The 20,400-nt window shown below is 37.3% G+C and overlaps 2 protein-coding genes and 1 pseudogene across 3 annotated transcripts; 2 read left to right on the top strand and 1 right to left on the bottom strand.

Annotated features, from left to right (window-relative positions):
* Positions 1-8,381: 8,381 nt before the first annotated feature.
* LOC122028542 lies at positions 8,382-9,387 on the bottom strand. Of its 2 annotated transcripts, none has more exons than XM_042587386.1 (3): positions 9,100-9,387; positions 8,876-9,015; positions 8,382-8,797 (listed from the first exon to the last, which is right to left on the bottom strand). In XM_042587386.1, exons 1-3 carry the CDS (start codon positions 9,356-9,358, stop codon positions 8,693-8,695), a joined length of 504 nt encoding a protein of 167 aa, XP_042443320.1. In that variant the 5' UTR covers positions 9,359-9,387; the 3' UTR covers positions 8,382-8,692. The 2 variants fall into 2 exon arrangements, with proteins under 2 accessions (XP_042443320.1, XP_042443319.1); XM_042587385.1 differs by having other exon boundaries at positions 8,876-9,018.
* A 210-nt stretch (positions 9,388-9,597) lies between these two features.
* On the top strand, positions 9,598-14,457 carry LOC122028543 (annotated as a pseudogene).
* Positions 14,458-16,183: 1,726 nt separating this feature from the next.
* LOC122030333 lies at positions 16,184-18,529 on the top strand. Its single transcript, XM_042589539.1, has 3 exons — positions 16,184-16,562; positions 16,655-17,153; positions 18,293-18,529. The coding sequence occupies exons 2-3, from the start codon at positions 16,697-16,699 to the stop codon at positions 18,334-18,336; spliced, it is 501 nt and encodes a 166-aa protein (XP_042445473.1). The 5' UTR covers positions 16,184-16,562; positions 16,655-16,696; the 3' UTR covers positions 18,337-18,529.
* Positions 18,530-20,400: the final 1,871 nt, after the last annotated feature.

Here is a 20,400-nt window from a genome sequence, read left to right on the forward strand (position 1 = left end):
AGAAGGGACATATCAAGGCCAACTGCCCCAATCAAAAGGATGCAAAGAAGCAAAGAAAGAAGAAGGTACTAAAAGCAACCTTTGAAGAATCTTCAGAAGAGGATACCGACGACGAGCTCGAACAGATGAGCCTTCTTGCCCTAATGGCCCGAGACCAGATCGATGTGTCCGAGAGCGAGAGCGAGTCAGAAGCAGAATCAGAAAGAAGCCATGGATCCGTATCCGTTTCCAAAGGGCCCGATCCCTCTGTAAGTATCCCTCGACTTAACAACCTAGTTAATTATTTGTTACAAAAATTAGCTAAGTCTAATCTTAGAATTAAGTCACTTCTAAAGGAAGTAGCTGCCCTTAAAGAAGTGACTAACTCCGAATCTTTGACTGAACCAGTTCAGACTGGAAACTCGACTCAAGTCCAAAAACTTGAGGAAGAGAATTCCAGCCTGAAAACTCAGGTCAAGGATCTGGAGAAAACATTAGAATGATTCTCTTTGGGTTCCAAGAACCTTGACCTACTTCTGGGAACACAAAGGGCAACTTACAATAGAACTGGACTAGGATTCAAATCGAAAAAGAAATATAAATCATATTTATCACTTATACAAAGAACAAATAGAAAAATGATCCAAGCATGGGTCCCCAAGTCCAACCTGATCAATCAAGTTGGACTTGGGCAATATTGGGTCCCTAATGATCAAATACATTACCTCGATAAACCATATCGATGCTATGATCCAAGGGGAGCTAAAAGAAAAAATAATAAAAATAAAACTAGATTCAAATTAAATTGAAATAAAATTAAATTCAAATTAAATTAAATTAAAATTAAATTAAATTAAATTAAATTAAAATTAAATTAAAACTAAATCAAAATCCAAAGGAAGGCTCCAGAATAACTGGCACCTCCGAAATTAATCCCCCCAATAAGGGTAAACAAGAGTAGACTACTCGGCCGGATAATTAAGGTTAGATTAAAATGGGCTAGGTTTAACTTGACCCACGGTACTGGTGAAGTATTGGATGATAGTACGTTGGGGAAACTTAGTCATCGCATGTCTAGGAAGATATGACTTCGACCTGGTGTATTTGGCTAAGTGGAGCTGACCGAAGCTACCCTTTATGGATCCTAACCAGTTAGACCAAGGTTTTGTACTAAGTTCAATGGGTAGGACTATTTGGAAAACATCGAAGGCATGGTTACTTTAATGATGTCCTTGTGACTCATCATAGCCCAGAAGTTTATCCAAAGAATGCCTACTTGTTAAACCCAAAGTTAAACTTAAATCTAATACAAAGTTAAACTAACCCTTAAAATTGAACCATAATTCATCTCACAACAATTATAGGATTCCCTGATTGAAAATTTAGATCAGGTGAGATGACTAAGGATTAAAATTAATTCAAAATTAAATTCGAAATTAAAATTAATTCAAAATTAAATTCGTAATTAAAATTAATTCAAAATAAAACTCCTAATTAAAATTAATTAACTTAAATGATTTTTTCAAATTAATTAACCTAAATTATTTTTTCAAATTAATTAACCTAAATTATTTTTTCAAAAATTAATTAACTCAAATTATTTTTTCAAAATTAATTAACTTAAATTATTTTTCAAATTAATTAACTTAAATTATTTTTTCAAACTAATTAACTTATATTATTTTTTCAAAATTAATTAACTTAAATTTTCAAATTAATTAACTTAAAACTAATTAAAATTATTTTTCAAAATCAATCAAATGAAAATTATTTTTCGAAAATTAAATTAACCTAAAATATGTGTTACCTTAAAATTAATTTAAAAAATTAAAATAAAATAAATAAATAAAATAAAATAAAATATATATGCAGGGGACACGCAGGCGCCCAGCGGAGGCGCCTCCCACAAGAGGGAGGCGCCCTTAATCACGACGGGAAATTTCCCACTGCCTTAACCAAAGGCGCCTCGGATGGTCTCCGAAGCGCCTCTAACCTCGCAATGGAGGTGCCTTAAAAATTGTATAAGGTGCCTCCAACTCGAGATTTCAGAAACAAACAGAAGCTTGTCTGTTCGTTCTGTGTCTCCGCAAATCCCTCTCCTAAGCGGTGATTTCTTCCTCAAAGGCGCCTTCGACCCACCTTTTTCCTCCTCTACTCCTAGCAATGCCTCTTAGGTACATCTCAAACCTTCCTATTGTCCTTATTTGTAGTCACTATGCATTTTTTTTTATATATTGTCAAAAATAGGAAGCGTCGCATTGTGGATCCTACACCGGCTAGGGCCCCTTCCACGAACCCTAGATTCCCCTCGGAGCAACATAGGATAGATTTTGCTAGGTTCACCTTTGAGTCCATTAAACCTAGATATATTGGTAGGGAATATTTTGTCCAATTTTGTTTCCCCGCAGTCAGATGATAGACTACTATCATCTAGCTAAACTGGTTGACTGCACTACTACAGTGAATCAAGACTTGTGTGCCCAGTTCTATCACAACCATGAAAAGGTTGATGATAACACCTATTCCACCAGAGTTGGTGGCACTGACCTCCAGTTTACTCCCTCCCTGCTTCGCACTAGCTTAGAACTTAGGGAGTCTCAGTATACATTTTTATGTTACTCGAGTAGGGATCTACCTTTCGGTGATCCCTATTCCCACATTACCTTAGATGACATGTACATGCATTTTTTTGGGGAGGAGAGATCCTTTGGCCTGACTGAGTTCAGGTCTACTCTTCTTCGAGTTCAGCACTATGTTATGTACAGAGTCCTGACAGCATGCATCCTACCCATCATATCTCGAGACGTCTCGAAGATACGACCATCCCACTCATTCTTCTTGTACGCTTTTAGCCAGCACCTACATATAGACATTGCACTGCATATGTTTCATAACATTATCCAGGCATCTAGTACAGTCACGAGAGTGATTCATATGCCCTACTGCCATATCCTGACTCAGATTTTCTCCTCCTCTAGGATAGACACTACCAGAGGGACACTCATACCACTTACTATATATGATGAGTTAGGTCAGCGTAGTCTTAGATTAGTAGGTGCAGAGGTCACTGCCGAGGGGATTCTGGCCTGGAAGGGTCGGCCACCGCCAGTCGCTGCTCCTGGTGCTCCAGAGGCCGAGGACATACCAGGTGAGGGTGAGGAGTGGCTTGACTTCCTGGTAAAGGAGTTTTTCGCAGATCCTTCCACCTCTGTCGGACCCTCCACATCAGTCGGGCCTTCAACTTCGGCTCCTCCTTCAGTCGAGGACAGACTTACTCGGCTCGAGATCCAGTCCATTCAGACGCGACGAGCTGTGCTAGATAGCCATCGCTTCCTCCGATCTCTCCGATCCGAGATAGCTGCAGGGTTCGCGTCTCTCCGAGGTGAGATACGGAGCCAGGGACAGCCTCAACCGGCACCCGAGCAGCCTCTTGCACCACCTCCAGCTGACGACCCTCCAGCTGATGATCCCGTTCTTGATGATCCTGCCTTTTGAGACTATCACTTGATGTATCTTGGACAGACACCTATTTGTCTTCTCAGATTGTATTATTATTCGGTTGACTTCTACTTACTCATGTTTATTAGTTTTTTTGTTTACTGAAATATGAATGTGTTGGGTAGAATAGTTTCTGATTTTCAAATCAGCTTCGTACAGTTTTCAAAATCATCTCATGTTTTAAAAATTCTAGGAAAATATTGTTTTTAAAATTCTAGTTTTACTAGACTTTCAAAAATATGGAATTAGCTTAGGCTCTACCCTAGAAATCTTGCTCCCCTAGAATTCAGCCAGAGCATCTCACAAACACCTAGACTTACCTTGCTTGTGTTTGAAAAGCATAGAACGGCGTGAGATGCATAGGGTACAGCCTGGACTCAAGAATGCTTATATCTGTGCATCAATATGAGTCTGGGCGCTAAACATCTAGTTAACAGTAATCAAGTCAAGTCTTCCAGCACTAGTCAAATCTAACTGGATCTATTGACTTAACTTGACTAACCAAGTGAAAGTTATTTCCCTCTAGGTAATCAGCTAGTAGCTAACTGGTTAGACATGTGGCCGCGAACCCAAGTGCTTGATTTTAAAAAAAAAAAATTGGCATGAACATTAGGGCTCTGATACCTTACTTAAAAGCGGAATTAACTAATTAACAATCAATCTAACTCAACTCATGCTTGGACATTAAGGATTAAAGCTCCTCCCTGGCCTTCAAAAGCTTTAAATTAATTATTTGACTAAAAGGAAAATTCTTTCAAATTTAAACTCTAAGCTAAGTTTTCAAAACCTTAAACTTTCGAATCATTTTTGTGTACTTGTTTTTTGAAAATTCTGGCTAAGTATTTTTAGACTAAGCTTTCAAAATTCCGGCCATTTTAAAAAGCTAAATAATTTTTGAAAATTTAAAAATACTAAGTACTTTTCAAAGTCAACCTTTTAACTTTTTGAAAGAAAAATTACTCTTTAAACCTTGGTTTCAATTAGCTAAAGAATATAATACAAAACCAAGTGTTACCACAAAATTACCTAATGTTTCAAAATCCTAACTAAATTACTTAAAACTAAAATTGTTTTTGCTATACTACAAAAGAAAACTCTTTCTCCTGCAAAATTTAATTTGAAAACCAAACTTCGAGCACAAAATGTTTTAACTTAGTGAATTTGATTTACAAGAAATGCTGCTTTTAAAAAGTTAAGACTTTTTTTCTCAAACGTGCTTATTTTTTTATGAATGGCAAAGGGGAAGAGTAGGCAAATTCAAAAGAAAGGTTAAATATAAAAAAAATCTTTTTTAAGAATGCCTTTATTAAGGGGGAGCCTGACAAAGTTTAAGTGTTTAGCTTAACCATGCGTGCATTTAAAATCTATTAAGCTTGTTTACTTAAACTTTATGTATGTATTTTATTTAGCTTTGAATTTCAGTTGTCATAATCAAAAAGGGAGAGATTGTTGGTGTGGGAAGCATCCGACGATCGACCGTTGCTTTGATAATGGCAAAGGAATTAAAAGTTAAGCTGTTGTGTGATCTAATGCACTTAATTGAGTGTTTCAGGAAAGTTCTAGCTGCGGTTAGGCAGGGGGAAAATCCTAGGGGGTGGTAACCCTAGGTCATAGAGGGTGGTAACTCTATGCGGAAAGTCTTCGTGGGTCGAGAGCTTCAGGCAAAAGTCCTAGGGGGTAACCCTAGGTGGAAAGTCCTGGTGTCGCGAACCAGGTGAAAGACTGGACCAACCGGGAAGCGGAAGTCCAGCAAAAAGTCCGGAAGCTTCGAACGCTGAGCAAAAGCCCAGTCGATCTGGAGGATCGCACTGACATCAGGTAAATCTCCTGAGTGGAGTAGGTGAGGACACGTTCCCCGTAGAGGGAACAGTAGGCGTCGTGTCGGCCTAAGGTTTCCGGTGGGAAATCCAAAGTCAGACCCGGACAGTCCGACGACTGACATCAGGTAAATCTCCTGAGTGGAGTAGGTGAAGACGCGTTCCCCGTAGAGGGAACAGTAGGCGTCGTGTCGACCTAGGGTTTCCGGTGGGAAATTCAAAGTCAGACCCGGACAGTCCGACGACTGTCAAGTATATTTATCATATTATCCATGTGCTAACTTTGTTTTGCAGGATTTGTGTTTAGGACTAACACAATTTGCAGGAACAAAGGAGCATCTTTAACCTCGGATGAACAGTGTCCGAGGCGCCTCCATGGGGCTTGGAGGCGCCTCGGGTGCTAGCCGAAGCCAGCTGTCCCAAGACGTTGGAGGCGCCTCGGAGGTCACTGGAGGCGCCTTGGACCAGGCGTTGGAGGCGCCTTGGAGCAGCTTGGAGGCGCCTTCAGTGGGATAAGGTGCGACCAGATCAGAGTTGATCCAAGCGTGCGACTCGGCGGCCTGGAGGCGCCTCCAGCACTGTTTAAAAGGGGACTTCGACCAGCAGCTTGGGACAACGAATTCTAAGCAAACCTTACGCTGCAAACTGCCTACGAGACGATCCCAAAGTGCTGCAACGACATCCCGACGACCCGGAGCTTCAGCTTCAATCTAGTTGTTGTCGGTATAAAGTTTATTTTAGTTCATAAGTGTACTTAGTTTGTAATACTCTTTCATGATTATAGTTGTTGCCCAACATAAACGCTCAATGAGCGTGGGCCTTGGAGTAGGAGTCGCCTTAGGCTCTGAACCAAGTAAATCTTGGTATGCTTCTGTGTGTTGATTGTTTTCTTTATTTATTTCCGCTGCTTTATAACTCGATAGTTTTACGAATTCGAAAAGAGTGAAAGCTACGAGCGCTATTCCCCCCCCCCCCCCCCTCTAGCGCTTTCGATCCAACATACTCTACTATGAAAATTACTCTTTCTCAGAAATAATCCGAAAGTGGAGAACCTTGTACAAGCTTATAGCAAAAAAAATATAATAAGAACAAGGAAATGAATACACAAATACAATGAGAAGCTTGCTTGGAAATGCCTCTTGCAGGCTTGGAAGTGTAGTAACACTTCGCCCTGAATTGTCCAAGAACTGGCGGTGAAAAGTGGGGAAGAATAAGTGATTCAAATCCTTGCGAAAATACCTCTTATCTGTGATCTAGGGTTTCCAATTGATTGACCTTATTCCCAATCAATTGCCACATCAGATTCATCCATTCAAACCTCTTAACAGCTCTTTTCTGTTTCTCCTAATCAATTACCTAATCGATTATGCAGCTTCAATCGATCATTTGATTGATTTAGAAGCTCATTGTTCGCTTATGAACTCTCCATTACACAACTTCAATCGATCACTTGATCAATTAAGAAGCTCACTGTTCACTCACGAACTCCCTCAATTGATTACCTAATCGATTGGGGATAATCTTGATTGATTACCCAATCGATCAAGATACTTTTTATACTGTGCTTTGTGAACCAATCAATTGACTCTCCAATCGATTACCTAATCGATTGGTAAGTAGTAAAATGCGTAGAGCTCTAAACGATCTTCATTTCGCATCCAAGATCACCTCATTCCGATATCCGAGCCAAAAGTTATAAGTTTGTTACGTCGGAACTTCCTCATTTCATATCAACTCCCTATTGGACTTATGACCGCTAAGTATCTGGTCAACTTTTGGCCCACTTAGTCTTTCTCTTGCCAACTTTTTATTGAACTTCCAATAACCAAGTGTGGTCCTCCTCGATCCACTTAGAGTTTTCTCTTGTCTAAACTTAGTTAAACTTTTCTTTACAAACGTACGGTCCTCCTTGACCCACTAGAACTTTCCTTTGCCTAATTGCAGTTAGGATTTATCTTTGCCAACGTGTGGTCCTCCTTGGCCCACTTGGACTTTCTTTTGCCTAATTACAGTTAGGACTTTCCTTTGCCAACGTACGGTCCTCCTTGATCCACTTGGACTTTCCTTTACTTAACCGTAGTTAGAACTTTCCTTTGTCAATGTACGATCCTCCTTTACGCATTTGGACTTTTCTTTGTCTAACCGTCGTTAGGACTTTACCTTTGCCTAATCCTAGAGTTAGGAATTTGTCCTTGTCTAACCCTCGAGTTATGACTTTGTCTTGTCTAACCTCTAGTTAGGACTTTCTAGTCAAGTATCCAGTCTTCGACGACCTACTTGACTTTTCTCTCACATATTGTCAAGTATCTGATTAACCTTAACCTACTTGACCTCTTCTTCACATATTATCCAACTATCGAAACTCCAACTTAAATCCACCCGAGTTTAGTCAAACTGATCAACTTTGATCCAAGGAGGATTGTACCAACAATCTCCAAATAATTTAGTATGATAATATTGAAGCAACATATCCTACAGCAAATCTAATATTTCGTGCTCATACAAAACATATTGAAATTAATTTTTATTTTGTCCGAGAACGCGTGACAACTCAACAATTGTCTATCTTTTATACTTCTATAGAATATTAACTTGTCGATATCTTTACTAAGTTATTATCCAAATAATGTTTCAGCAGACTAGCATGCAAAATCAACGTCAAAAATCTTTTGTTAAATTTAACGGAGGTAGATAAAAGATAATATTCAATATGACTTGATCAAATCAAGTTAATACTCGAACGTAATAATTATTAGATTAAATCTTTTCCTTATTAATGGGCAATTAACGGTGTCCTTAAATCTGTTATAAATTGTACCGCTTACATGAATAATAATCAACAAATTTATTTTTACATCTTTCTTCTCGTCCAATTAATTACTCTTTCTTAACACAACGTATTACAAGGATTATTTTTTGGTGGCATAGTAACTCTAAGAACTAAGAACGTTGGCCGTTTGTCAAGCTTTTGTAAGTTTCCCAATTTAAGCATGATCGATGAAAAACTTAGATCACGTTGATCATCTACCTACCTGATGAATCGATTTGAAAAACTGAATACATTAAAAAAAAAAAAAACACCTCGAATTTGGAGTCTGTGGACCAGCACACTGTGATCTTGACTTCCCAACAATACTATGGACCATTTAGATGTTCACAATCTATTGCGTTTACCAGCGAACTGTTTGTTTTGGTGAAGTACCTGCGATCTTGGTCATTGTTCATACTTCACTGTGAAGCTACAATCCATTCTTAACGTCTACTTTTACATAAATTTACAAGACCTTCTTCATGATGATCCAAGGATTCTCATTTCTGACGCATCTACAAGAACTTCACAGCAGACCTGTTGAATCTTATCAAGATCTGTGTGGAAACTGCACAAGGTTGTGGCTTTATTAGCTCACTGCTTCTGAGATGCTCTGCAGGGAAGGTCTCCAATGGCGGCCTCTCGCCGCCGTCCGTGTGCTGCTGGTTCGCCGGTCTCTGTCTTCCCTTGTCATCTGAATCATACCATGTCCTCATAGTTTTCTCAAAGCAAGCAGTTACTGAAAATACGAGAATAAGATGGGGAAAAAAACCTGAAATTTATTTTCTGAATCCTCCTGTTGTTCCTCTCGAGCAGTCTCAACAACCTGCGCATTTCTTCTGTGTTCTTCATCGCGTTGCAGCTGGTTCTTCCTGAGCTTGTCGTGCTTTCTTTGCATTACAGCTTGTGTAACTTCTGGCCGATCATCAGAATGTCTCACCATTAGCTCACAAGCAAGAAATCCACAATTGCAAGCTTAAATCCTACGAGAAGAACCTTGGGAAGTGATCAGCCGGTAGACTTGGCCGAGCAAAAGCATGTCCTTGGGCTTCAGCAGTCGCACGCGGGTGAACCTTACGATGCCGCCGCCGTCCTGCTTCTGCTCTGAGACAGAGTGCGTGACAAGGGCCACGCAGTACCCCGGGTTGCTCTTCATTACGTCGGCGGCGCTCGTCGGCCAGTAAAGCCTCTCCACCTTCCCTCCGGGGTGTTGAATCACCACCATGGCCACCTCCGACGCTTGGCAATTCCCCATCTTCGTTGCCTCTCCTTCAATTCCTCTGTGGATGCAGGCGCAGAATGGAGGAGGAGGAAGGATATAGCCAACTCCACACGTGGCACGATGTCAGTGGATGCTGAGGATGTTGCGGGGCATGTCAGGCCCTGCAGAGCATGAGGATGGGGATGAAAAGGGTTCATGAGTTATCATCTCTGGCCTCCTGCACAGCACAGTGCTGCAACAGGAGCGAACAGCAGCAAGCAACCAAAAAGTGTGAGATTCTTCTAGTTCATGAAAGCATACGAGTGGAAACGGGTCACATTACTAAGAACAAGATAAAAAAAAAGGAAGTCACTGAATCACTCACGGAGGATTAACCTCTCTTGGAAAAGCTATTCCCCTTTTTCTTTCGTGAGTCGTTCTTGCCTTGTTATTTTGCACCATTGAGTTCTTGTTCATATCTGATTCCAAGTGTAATCTTCTCTTATGCACACGGGAAATTGTAGGGATTTGAAGCATCAAATCAGTCAACAAAAAGTTATTCTAGCCGCTAAAATCAACAAACAAAAAGCCAAGGCAATCAAATCTTTGAAGGTCAATGGTAAATTATGATGCTCTTCATCTGTTTGTGATATTCCCTCAACCGATGTTGCTAAAAACTATGTAGCGTGACCACCTTTGTTTGCGTGTGTATTTTAATTGGCCTACCTTTTTTTCAGGCCTTGTGATCACTGATTGCAGTCTGTTGTCCCACACTAGCATTTATTTTATGAATGCACTTGTTTCAATTGGACTAATTAATGCATAAAGAGAGTCTCAGTTGTTGATTATCTAATGTTCTAGTTAAACATGGTCCAAATGTAAATGCCACTAACTTGCTTGTATTCTGAGTCCTTATCAAGTTTAGATTAAGCCCACCATGCAAATATACTTCTTTGGCAAACAATAATAACTGATTAAGTAGTAACATAAAAGGTATGTTGTCATCAGCCACCACTACAACCTCCAATTTTTATCTGATGGTGGTTGTGTGCTGCTGATAGATATGAAGTGGTCCTTCAATAAAAAAAACTCCTTAAATACTATTTATTTTCCTTCATTGTATTTTAATGTACAAGGACTAGACAAGGTGACTTGTAAGAGCACCTTCAATCTTTATTGATGATTTTGCAAAAAAAAAAAAAACTTATAGGTATGATGTCTTAAAATATCAGTTTCTTCTGTTGGTAAAAGCATAGTATTAAACTCTTTTATACGTTTCTCTTCATTCAAGGTAAGGTAGTCTTCCTCAGTGTCAAGGTCCCCCGTCCCCTCATTGGGCTCACATGCCGACTGAATGCCATTAAGAGGCCATGTGAAGTGTTGGAACACTCACATAGCACTCCAATCTCAATAACCTAAAGGTAGCCTTCCATTCCAGAAAGCTTAGAATTAAGATATTCTTATTTCTTACCACCTTAAAGTTGGTTTGTTGAACTAGAGAAACTGGGTCTTTTGTAATAGTTGTCTAGTTGGTTGCATGATTACAGTCAGGTGAATGCTATCTTGGTCCTCTCAATCTTTCAAACTCGATTTTAGCAGAGGATCTGCAGATGTTTCAAATAAGATCCCTGTCCAATTCACACTGTGCGACTTGATGCATTTTATAATTTGAGTAGGTTGAGTTAGGTCTGTATGCAAACCATAATAGGACAACTGGCAAATCTGAACCTTTAGGTTAGGCTTGGAACCCTATCTCTAAAGGACAAATAAAGCTTGAACTCTAGTGTCTGTGAGCTTGCTTGTCAGCAGAGTTGTGTTGCAGTTGGTCTGGCCATGGAACAAGTACAGCAACGCACCAGAATAGAAAATATAGAGAAAGCATGGGATGTGCAACAGGAATCTGCGTTAAAAATATAAAAAGTTTGGCAAACTTGAAGTGTGCCAGTAGGCAAACCTTTCTGATTACATTACATGTTGTGCCAGCTTCCAGATTGGTGGTGATATCTTGTGATGGCATTAATGACTACCTGAATTTTTCATTTTCTTTCACCTCCTTTCTAGACAGATTTCTTAAACTGTGCCCCTCTCGTTTTCTATCAGCTCCTTTTTTTAATTCAGTTGGCGTTGGCGCAGTTGGTAATTACACGAGTGCTTGTTCTAATAGATATTAGGATCAATTCACAGAGAGGGTAAAATATTCCGTTGGGTGCCTAACCTCCCCCTATAAAGGATTGTTGTGCTTGAGTAAAATACCCTTGTAATTTATCTGTCTGTATCTTACTGTGGAGCCAACGATATTAGGCCGTTTAGGATGAGCGATATCTTTTGCTCTAATTAATGACTGCTTGAGTTTTTCATTTTCTTTCACCTCCTTTCTTGACAGATTTCTTGAATTGTACCATCTCTTTTTCTATCAGCTCCTTTTTTTACTCAGATTTCTTGTACTGTACCTTGATCCTCTAGAAACTCTTAAATAAACGCTTAAACTTCTAAAACCTTAAAGAAGGCTTCCACCTGCTTAGCAACAACAACAACATGCATAAACAAGGCATGCTGTGAACAAGCCTAACAACAGCATGCATAAACTCTTAAAATCTCAAGAAAGATATATCCATGGTAAAATATTACATGCTTGAGCAACATAAATCTACTAAACATTTATATTGGGCAAGTATTTGACAAGCTACATCTAGTAAAAAAATACCAACCAAAGACCGCATATATTGACTCCTAAAACTTTAAGAATGTATCCACAATAGACATATACCTATTTTACTCTCTAGGTATATATCCATAGTTTAATATTACTTATTTAGTAGTGTAGAGTCATCAAATTAGAATATTTTTCTTGAGGTTATAGGAGTCCATGTATAGTCTTGGTTAACATTTTTTTATTATATATAATCCATCAAAGACTTACCCATAGTAAGTGTTTGGTAGATCTATAGTGCTCAAACAAATAATGGTCACTGTGGATATCTTCCTTGAGGTTTTAAAAGTGTTTACATATGGTCTTTGTTGGCTTTTATCACTGCATATAGCACATCATATATTTATCCACTATAAGTGCTTAGTGTACCTTTAGTGCTTAAACAGATAATGACAATGTCTAATCATGATCTCATTTTCACAAATTCAATGATACTGTTATTGTCATAAATGATAAAAAAAATCAGATGAGAAAATTTTTTTTTTTGAGAATTCAAAAGTCAAGAACATATTGTGGGAATTCTAAAAATATTTTGAAGTTGTTTGTTTGATGAAAAGTCTCTTGCAAAGTAGGGTAAAACTGCATAACCCTTCCTCTGAACTTGCGTTAGCAGGAAATTCGTGTACCGAGCTTCCCTTTGGTTTGATGAAGAGCATTTTAGGCACGAATGATTTTGAAATTTAGAAAGTGTGAAGCCTTATTGCAACTTTTTGAATTTTCTTTGACTGAGACAAGGGCCACGATTCCTATTGCATTAATAGTGGTACCTTTTGAGCACTTGAAACTCCATGATTGCAGTCTTGTAGCTGCCACCACTTAATTTCAAGTGCAATGCTGGATCTGTCGATGCCAGCAAACACCATTGGATGAATCGAAGGGGATAACTTGGGGTTTACAATCAGCACATATTTAGATTGAATTGACTGGCTGAACCAATTGAGTATGACTGGATAAAAGCTCAATGAGGAATCAACCGACAGTCTAGCTAGGTTGGATAAGTTCCAACCGATCAATAGAACAGTCTATACTACAAGCAAATGTCATACAATATGCATTTAATGCTACATAAGACTGACAGATGAAGATGTCAATTTTGTTATCGTCCAATCGCCAAGAAGGCATTAGACCTTGCTTAGCTTCTTTTGCTAAAAGATCGACAAAGTCTTCCACTTGAATTTCGCTAGTTGGTTCACATTGGAGAATTCAGGTAAAATTTTCTACTTTCCTTTTCTTGTAAAAATATGGAGAACACATTTGATTGATTTTTATCATGTGTAGAGTTATGCCAAATCATATTAATTGTTCATCCTTCTTTGTGTATCTGTTCTATCCTATCAAAATATCAAAAAAGATAAGATAAAACTTAGAGTTCATGATTGCCCATGGAAGAAAAGAACTCATTGTCTATATTTTTAATCTTGAATTAATGTTCCGGAGATGTTGAGTTAATTGTCAGTTGTGTAGATCCTAAACTGAAGCTCGAAGTGTACACAAAAGTTAAATTTCACCCAACTTCAGCTGCAGGTTTTAATCACCCCAACAACTAAACTTATTGAGAAAATCACTCGACCCGACCGTGAACAAACAACCACTTCAACAATCTGTCAAAATTTAAATGTCTGTACCATATCTTCATCTACTAGCAATTAAGAACAGAATTGGGGTAGATGAAGTGGTTGAACACTCATCAAGACTGTTCATCACTTTGAACTAGCTATAAATGGCTCACTCTTGCAGTTCACCTTGGCATCATCATCCATGGCTTGCAAGACTGAATTGGACGTGGAGGCCAAGTCCTCCGCCGACAAGATGTGGGAAGCCATCCGCATGTCCACGCAGCTCTTCCCGAAGATCTTCCCCGAGGAGTATGAGAGCATTGAGATCGTGGAAGGGGACGGCAAGAGTGCAGGCACAATTCGCCTCCTTAAATATGCACCAGGTATGTTTAAACTTCATGTTAATTAACATAAACATGGCTTCATGTTAAGCACACACATGAATTTTTTTTTCCAGAAGTTAAAATATTGACCTTCGCAAAGGAGAGGATTGATCTAGTAGACGACGAGAAGAAACATGTTTCTTCATGTAAATCGAAATTGAACTTGGATATTCAAAGCCATTGAAGGTGGAAGGCAAAGGTGAAGGTAGTGTGGTTAAGTGGTGCATTGACTATGAGAAGGCAAGCGAGGAGGTCCCTGACCCGGATCCTTTCAAGGAGGTTGCAGCCAAAACTTTCAGTCATCTCGATGAATACCTTTGCCAGAACTAATCGAGAGCTGAATCTTTTGTTATGCTTTGAATTGTCTATGTGCCTGAGGTAAATAAAATGAGGAGCAATGTGGTAGTCTCCTCAAGTGTAGTGAGAAGTGCTATCTCTTGTCTTTGATCTTCAGGTTGTTTCGGTTCATGTTCTATCTATGATTTCAGGGTAATTTAAGCTTAATTCTATGTGATTTAGGTAATGAAATTGGAGATTGGTAAATGCAAAATAAGACTGCGTACAACAAGACTCAATTTGATCCGATCCTTTTTTGAGACTCTGTACTAATGGAAGCTACTGCATTGGCCTATCCTCTCTAAGGGGCTGCTTGTTTCGGATAAAGGAATGAGATAGGTAATAGGAATGATTGTATATAATAATGAAATGGGAATGATTCTCATACTCCTCATATTATTCATTAATGACTCATTCCCATATTTTAAGGAATGAATCCGTGGGATCCACTATCATTTCCCCAAACCAAGCACCAAGTTTTATTCCATTCTCATTCCAAACCCTCCAAACAAGCAGCCCCTAAAGATATCATTATACTTTTTAATATTTTTTAAAATTTATTTATATTTCAAGTTTTGAGTTCTTAAAAATTATTAAATACTTTTAAATTTGCATAAAATATCTAGCAATATAAATTTTTATTAGTGATTTTTTTATTTAACCGTTATAGTATTTACGATTTCTGCTACATAGTTATAACAATTATAATTTTGTGACTATTATAACTGAATTGTCACACAGTTATAATAGTTATGATTTTATAACTACTACAACGTGAATGGTATGTAAATAGAGTTGAATCCATATTATTGATAAAACTTAACTATGTAGATCAAAATAAGATTTTTCTATATATTTTACATCCAAATAAATATACCATTAGTAAAATTTTAAAAATATCAATGAAAAATTATAATCAACAAAATCAAACTTATAGAGAAGTAAAATAATAAAAGATTAAAATTAAAAAGTTAGAGAATCCATCATTCAGGTTATATCAGTTATACAATTTTATAGTCGTTAAAACGTGTTCAACTAATTTAAAAAACTAGAGATTTAGACTAAAGATAATCCTACTAAAAAAATAGTTATGTAATTATTCACGGCGGAAGGGCGTTTTTGATTAAAATAAAATAAAATGGGGCGTATTATTTAGAAAACAAAGGACGCCGTCCTGGCTTTTGTCCTTCATTTAAAATAACAAATTTATCAAGAAAGGTTTCTGTAATTTCAAAATGAATCGACGTCATTAGCCATTGCATGTTGCTACCTGGCACTTCTTGTTCCCTCAGGACGGTGCGATGATTAAAATATGAGGAATTGTCACATGAGGTCTTGGGGTCGAAACTCAACTTGATCGAGCATAACCTCTCCATGTCTTAGCCATTTGCACTAATGGTTAGTAGTCACCCGTTATTTATCTCCTTCGTGTTGACCTAAGAACGGATTGACGGGGACGTTAGAAACGAACGAATCATCTTTTACCACATGTTGCTATCTGGCCCACTATTAATTCGCTAGTTGTGGGTCCGGTTATCTTGTCACGGGAGATGGAACGGGTTGTGACTTAATGGCGTAAAAAGAAGTTTGTGCCTATGCTTATCAGATTACGTCGCCTAGTGTCAACATCTTCCACCCTAAACCGACCCATCCATTGGTCGAAGACGTGGGCCCTGCAGTTTTCTGTCCTTGGAACCCAGCCGTGCAGAAGGTCGCATACGATTGGAGTATATGCGGGGCTTCGTCTGAGACGACGTCGTTCACCACCAGGTCGGGTGAGGGCCCTAAATCTTACGGTTCAGATTTCAGATCTGGAGAGACTTCGCGGATCTCAACGGTCCATCGGAAAAGCACGAAACTCGAATCAGGACCATGGAGGGCTACAAATCTCTCCGCCCCACAGCTGTTTCTCTTCTCTTCTCCGTCTCACGTCCCAGCATCTCCGCCTCAAGAGGGCGGCGCCGGCCGCAGATGGCGTAAGCACGTCGGATCCGATCATCGCCTCGCCGCGTCGGCTTTGATCTCTTGGGTCTGGATTGCTCGACGAAGAGAAATCCTTTGCGGATTTTGAAGTGTTCTTACGGAATGATACTTGATTTTGATGGAATTGAACTATTTTGAGCCACTGTAGCGTATCTCAATGAGCTCGTGAACGATTTTGCTGTGTATTATTTGGGATTTGGGAAGATTTTAGCTCCGTGCATTCTTTTCAAAAGAAAACGCTGAAGAAAACTCTGATTTGGTTGCTAAATTGTTGCTTCGATTTGTTTATGGTAAAACTTTGAAATTTTTTGGGACCGATTGAATGGGAATGTGGCTGTCTGATTCTTTCTAACCTTTTTGTGGATGATTTTATGCCATGAAGTGAATTTCTACCACCGACAACAAGGGTTTCTCCCCCGAGAAAATGGCTGTGGCTTTTACTCGTTTTTCTTGCTGGATTTGGGGCGGAAAGGATCGGCAATCCTCCAAGTCATCCCTGAGCTCGTCTTCCGAGCTCCCTCCAGGCTTTATGGAGCCGGACTACTTGAAGTTTCCTCCGGCGAATGGGCCTAAGATAAGGTCGAATTCAAGAAACATCAAGAAGAAGCGGCAGAGCCGAGAAGAGCGGCGGATGGACAAAGAGTATGACATTGTCCTTGTGCCCTCGGATGGTGTATGCATGTCGGAGTCTGAATCCGATGAGTCGGATTGGTCGATCGGCTGGTCGGAACCTCACGCCCCTGACTTCCAAAGCGACAGTGAGACCGAGAGCAGCTTTGCTGTCTTGGTACGGTGCTACGGCCGTGGTCGTTCTGAGCAGGCACACAGCTCCAAAACTCACGTATTGGGAGCACTTGAATACATGGGCGATGCTTCCTCTGGTAACATGTCTCTTCTACTACTACTGTTTTCCTCCAAGTTTTACTTGTCAAGTTGCTACTTTTATAAATTCTGAACCATTATTTAGTTCGCGGAGTTGGAAATGCTCAAACTGTAGCTGCTGTTGCATCTTGCTACGAGGAGGATTTCATATGCATTATATTTAACTCAAAAACTGACCATTTTGCTGTTAAGTTCAAATTTTTTTTAAAAACTCTGGTTGGCTTTTCGCAATGTATAAGGATCCAACAACCTTCCTTGCTCTTGTTTGTTCTGCCAAATGTGCTGGTTAAAAATCTGCCTTATTGTTCATGGTACATTGTTTCATATGCTAATTGATGTATGTGATATTCTTATGAGAAATTGGACATGTTGATGATTTACAAAATTTGCTTCACTGTGGAATTTAGAACTGAGCACTCTTATCATTAAAATGCTGAGTGTTTTTTAGAGTATTGAAAATGTTTTCTTCTCCTATGATACGTGTAGATTTACATATATACAATAGCAACCAAGTCTTATTTCATTAGATAGGATTGGCTATATGGATCTTTCTACATTATTGTGTTCTATCCCCTATTATATCATCATCTATATTTAAATAAATTTATCTTAATTATTATTACTGATCAAAGTCTTTTTTTTTTTTTCTCTTCCTTTGCATATTTATCATGGTTTCACAGTATCTAATTATTGATGAATTACATGTCCATACCATTTTTTTTTTAGATTTACATGATATGTTTTTCCTTTTTATTTCTATATTGGCTTTTGTTTGCCCTTTTTTGTGGTGTTTCTGCATGATAAAACAGGTCCAATTATTGGTGAGGACAGACAAAGGCTCCACTAGTTGGTTAAACGCTTAACTGTAAAACCTTTCTTACTATCTCTGACGTTGATTCCTTTGGTCCTTTTCTTCTCATGGCAGTGAACTGTAATAGCTTGCTTATCTGCTGTCTTTTATTGCTGTATAAACTCTAATAAATTCTCGGACTTATTCTGCTGTCTTTTATTGCTTCCATTGGCCCATATGGTTTTGTTTTTGTTTTTCCCTAAATGCTGGGTCAAAAGTTTTTAACTTTTCTTCTATTGAAGTGGTATTGAATGATTAACATACTAAACTATTGTTTTGCTGTTGTAGATGGAAAGAAGTACATTGAAGAATGGCTTTCCTCCCTCAACTGAACAAAGCTAGCCGTCTTTTGTGATACTATTTACAACCCTTTGAACGTTTGATAGCCATATCAGGAATTGCTTTTATCGGCCATTGCAATGATGTTGGTGTGTAAGTAAAATGAAGTGTAATCATGGAGCCTTACTTTTCCAATTTCGTTGTAAATATAATGAACATCATTATCTTATTTAATCTTATTGCTAATACCTGAGACTACTGAATTCGCCAACCTGTTCTATTTTACGAGTTGGCACATGCTTTTGTTATGTAATTTAAAATTCTCTGATTATTCATTTATTTATTTATTTGTAATAACTTTTTTTTTACCTCTGCTGAATTCGCCAACCTTTTGCAATTTTGTTTTTAAAATTCTCTGATCATGGATTAAAGTCAACTAAATGTGAGCTTTAATTGACTAAAGACTATAGTTGACTTGAGGTTAGAGAGTAAAATATTTTTGTTCAAGTTAGAGTTCATTGCTATTAGAAGCATGAGAAAAATAATTCATATCTTTATATTATTCATGGAATGCCTTTTTTTAATGGGCAGATGTTTGTATCTTGAGCAAATAGATGCACGGATTTAATTTTTGTATCGTAATGATCAGTACGGTTGAATTTACAATTCCGTCTATTTTTTTTTTATTCAGTACTAGACATCGAGGTTAGATCGATTAATACTTGGGTACTGATCTGACCTCCCATAATCTCTCTTGAAAGTTTTCTATTGATCAAATCAAAAATTATTTATAGTGGGCAATGTATTAATATAGTATTTTAAACTAATTATTTATTAAGAAAATTTTATTCGTTAATTTATTGAGGTTAGAACTTAATCCTTAAATATATGAGAAACTTTAATCATTATGTCTATTGTATCAGTTATCTTAATGGACCCTCTACGATATTCTCACTCTCTAAAAAAAATAAATCGTAGGGTGTTTATGCTAGTACAATAACCTTTTATATGGAAGAAATCAGACATACAATGAGATATTTATCCTATTAAAGATATCATGATCCCCTAAATGTTCTTCACGTGGGCACAAAGGTTGTAACGATTCCCACGTATCGCAACATTTGGGGTAGAAATTGTGACTTTTTTATTTTTAATTTCAAAAGATAATTTTAAAAATTAATACAAAATTTTAAAATTTAAATATACATTAAAAATTAAATATGAATTTAAAATAATTAAAAAATGATAAAGTCGAGTATACCTTAGTTACAAATACAAATGTCTGAGTGACAACTTAGATGTCCTAACACTGTATTATTATCGCAGGGCCAATGTATAATAATTTTTTAAAAAAAATATATAGTCAAATACAAGAAACTCTTTCGTCATGTAAGATCCGAGAAAGAATCAATTTTTAAAGTAATTCAAGACCTTTATCAAAGTATAATTTTTAAATAAATTTTAAAATATTAAAAATTTACACCTACATTTAAAATAATAATAATAATTTAAGACCTTTATAATTTTAAATTTTAAAAATAAAAAAATATACTATAATAATAAACATTAGAATATCCACATTAGATGTTATATTTAAAAATTTTATCTTAAATTTTACATAGAATAACTACAAATTTTTTACATAAACTACCCTATCCATTCCTTATATTATGCATTTATCCATTACCTAAATTATATATTTATGAATAATACTTTTTTAAATTTAAAGAATTAATTTCATTTCGTAAATATTATAAAAGAGATAGAAGAATTAATTCCATTTTGTAAATATTATAAAAGAGAGAAGAAATAAAAAAATTGATATATAATATAATGAAAAATAGATATCTAAATTTAATAAAATAAGTTTTTTATCCTAAATTATGTATTTTAAATAGAGAAGCTGGTACATGCTATTAAACATCTTATAAGAAAATATCAAAAGTATAAACTCAACACATTAAAATATAACATCAAAAATAAACATATATAACACTCAAATGTTAATAAAATTAATTTTTAATTAACATACATTTATATTTAAACTTTTAAAAAAATATATTAAAATTGTATCAACACAATAAATAAACCCATATGGTTCTGAGACCCAAACTTCA

Source organism: Zingiber officinale, chromosome 10B (assembly GCF_018446385.1).
Source record: "Zingiber officinale cultivar Zhangliang chromosome 10B, Zo_v1.1, whole genome shotgun sequence".
Classification (NCBI taxonomy): domain Eukaryota; kingdom Viridiplantae; phylum Streptophyta; class Magnoliopsida; order Zingiberales; family Zingiberaceae; genus Zingiber; species Zingiber officinale.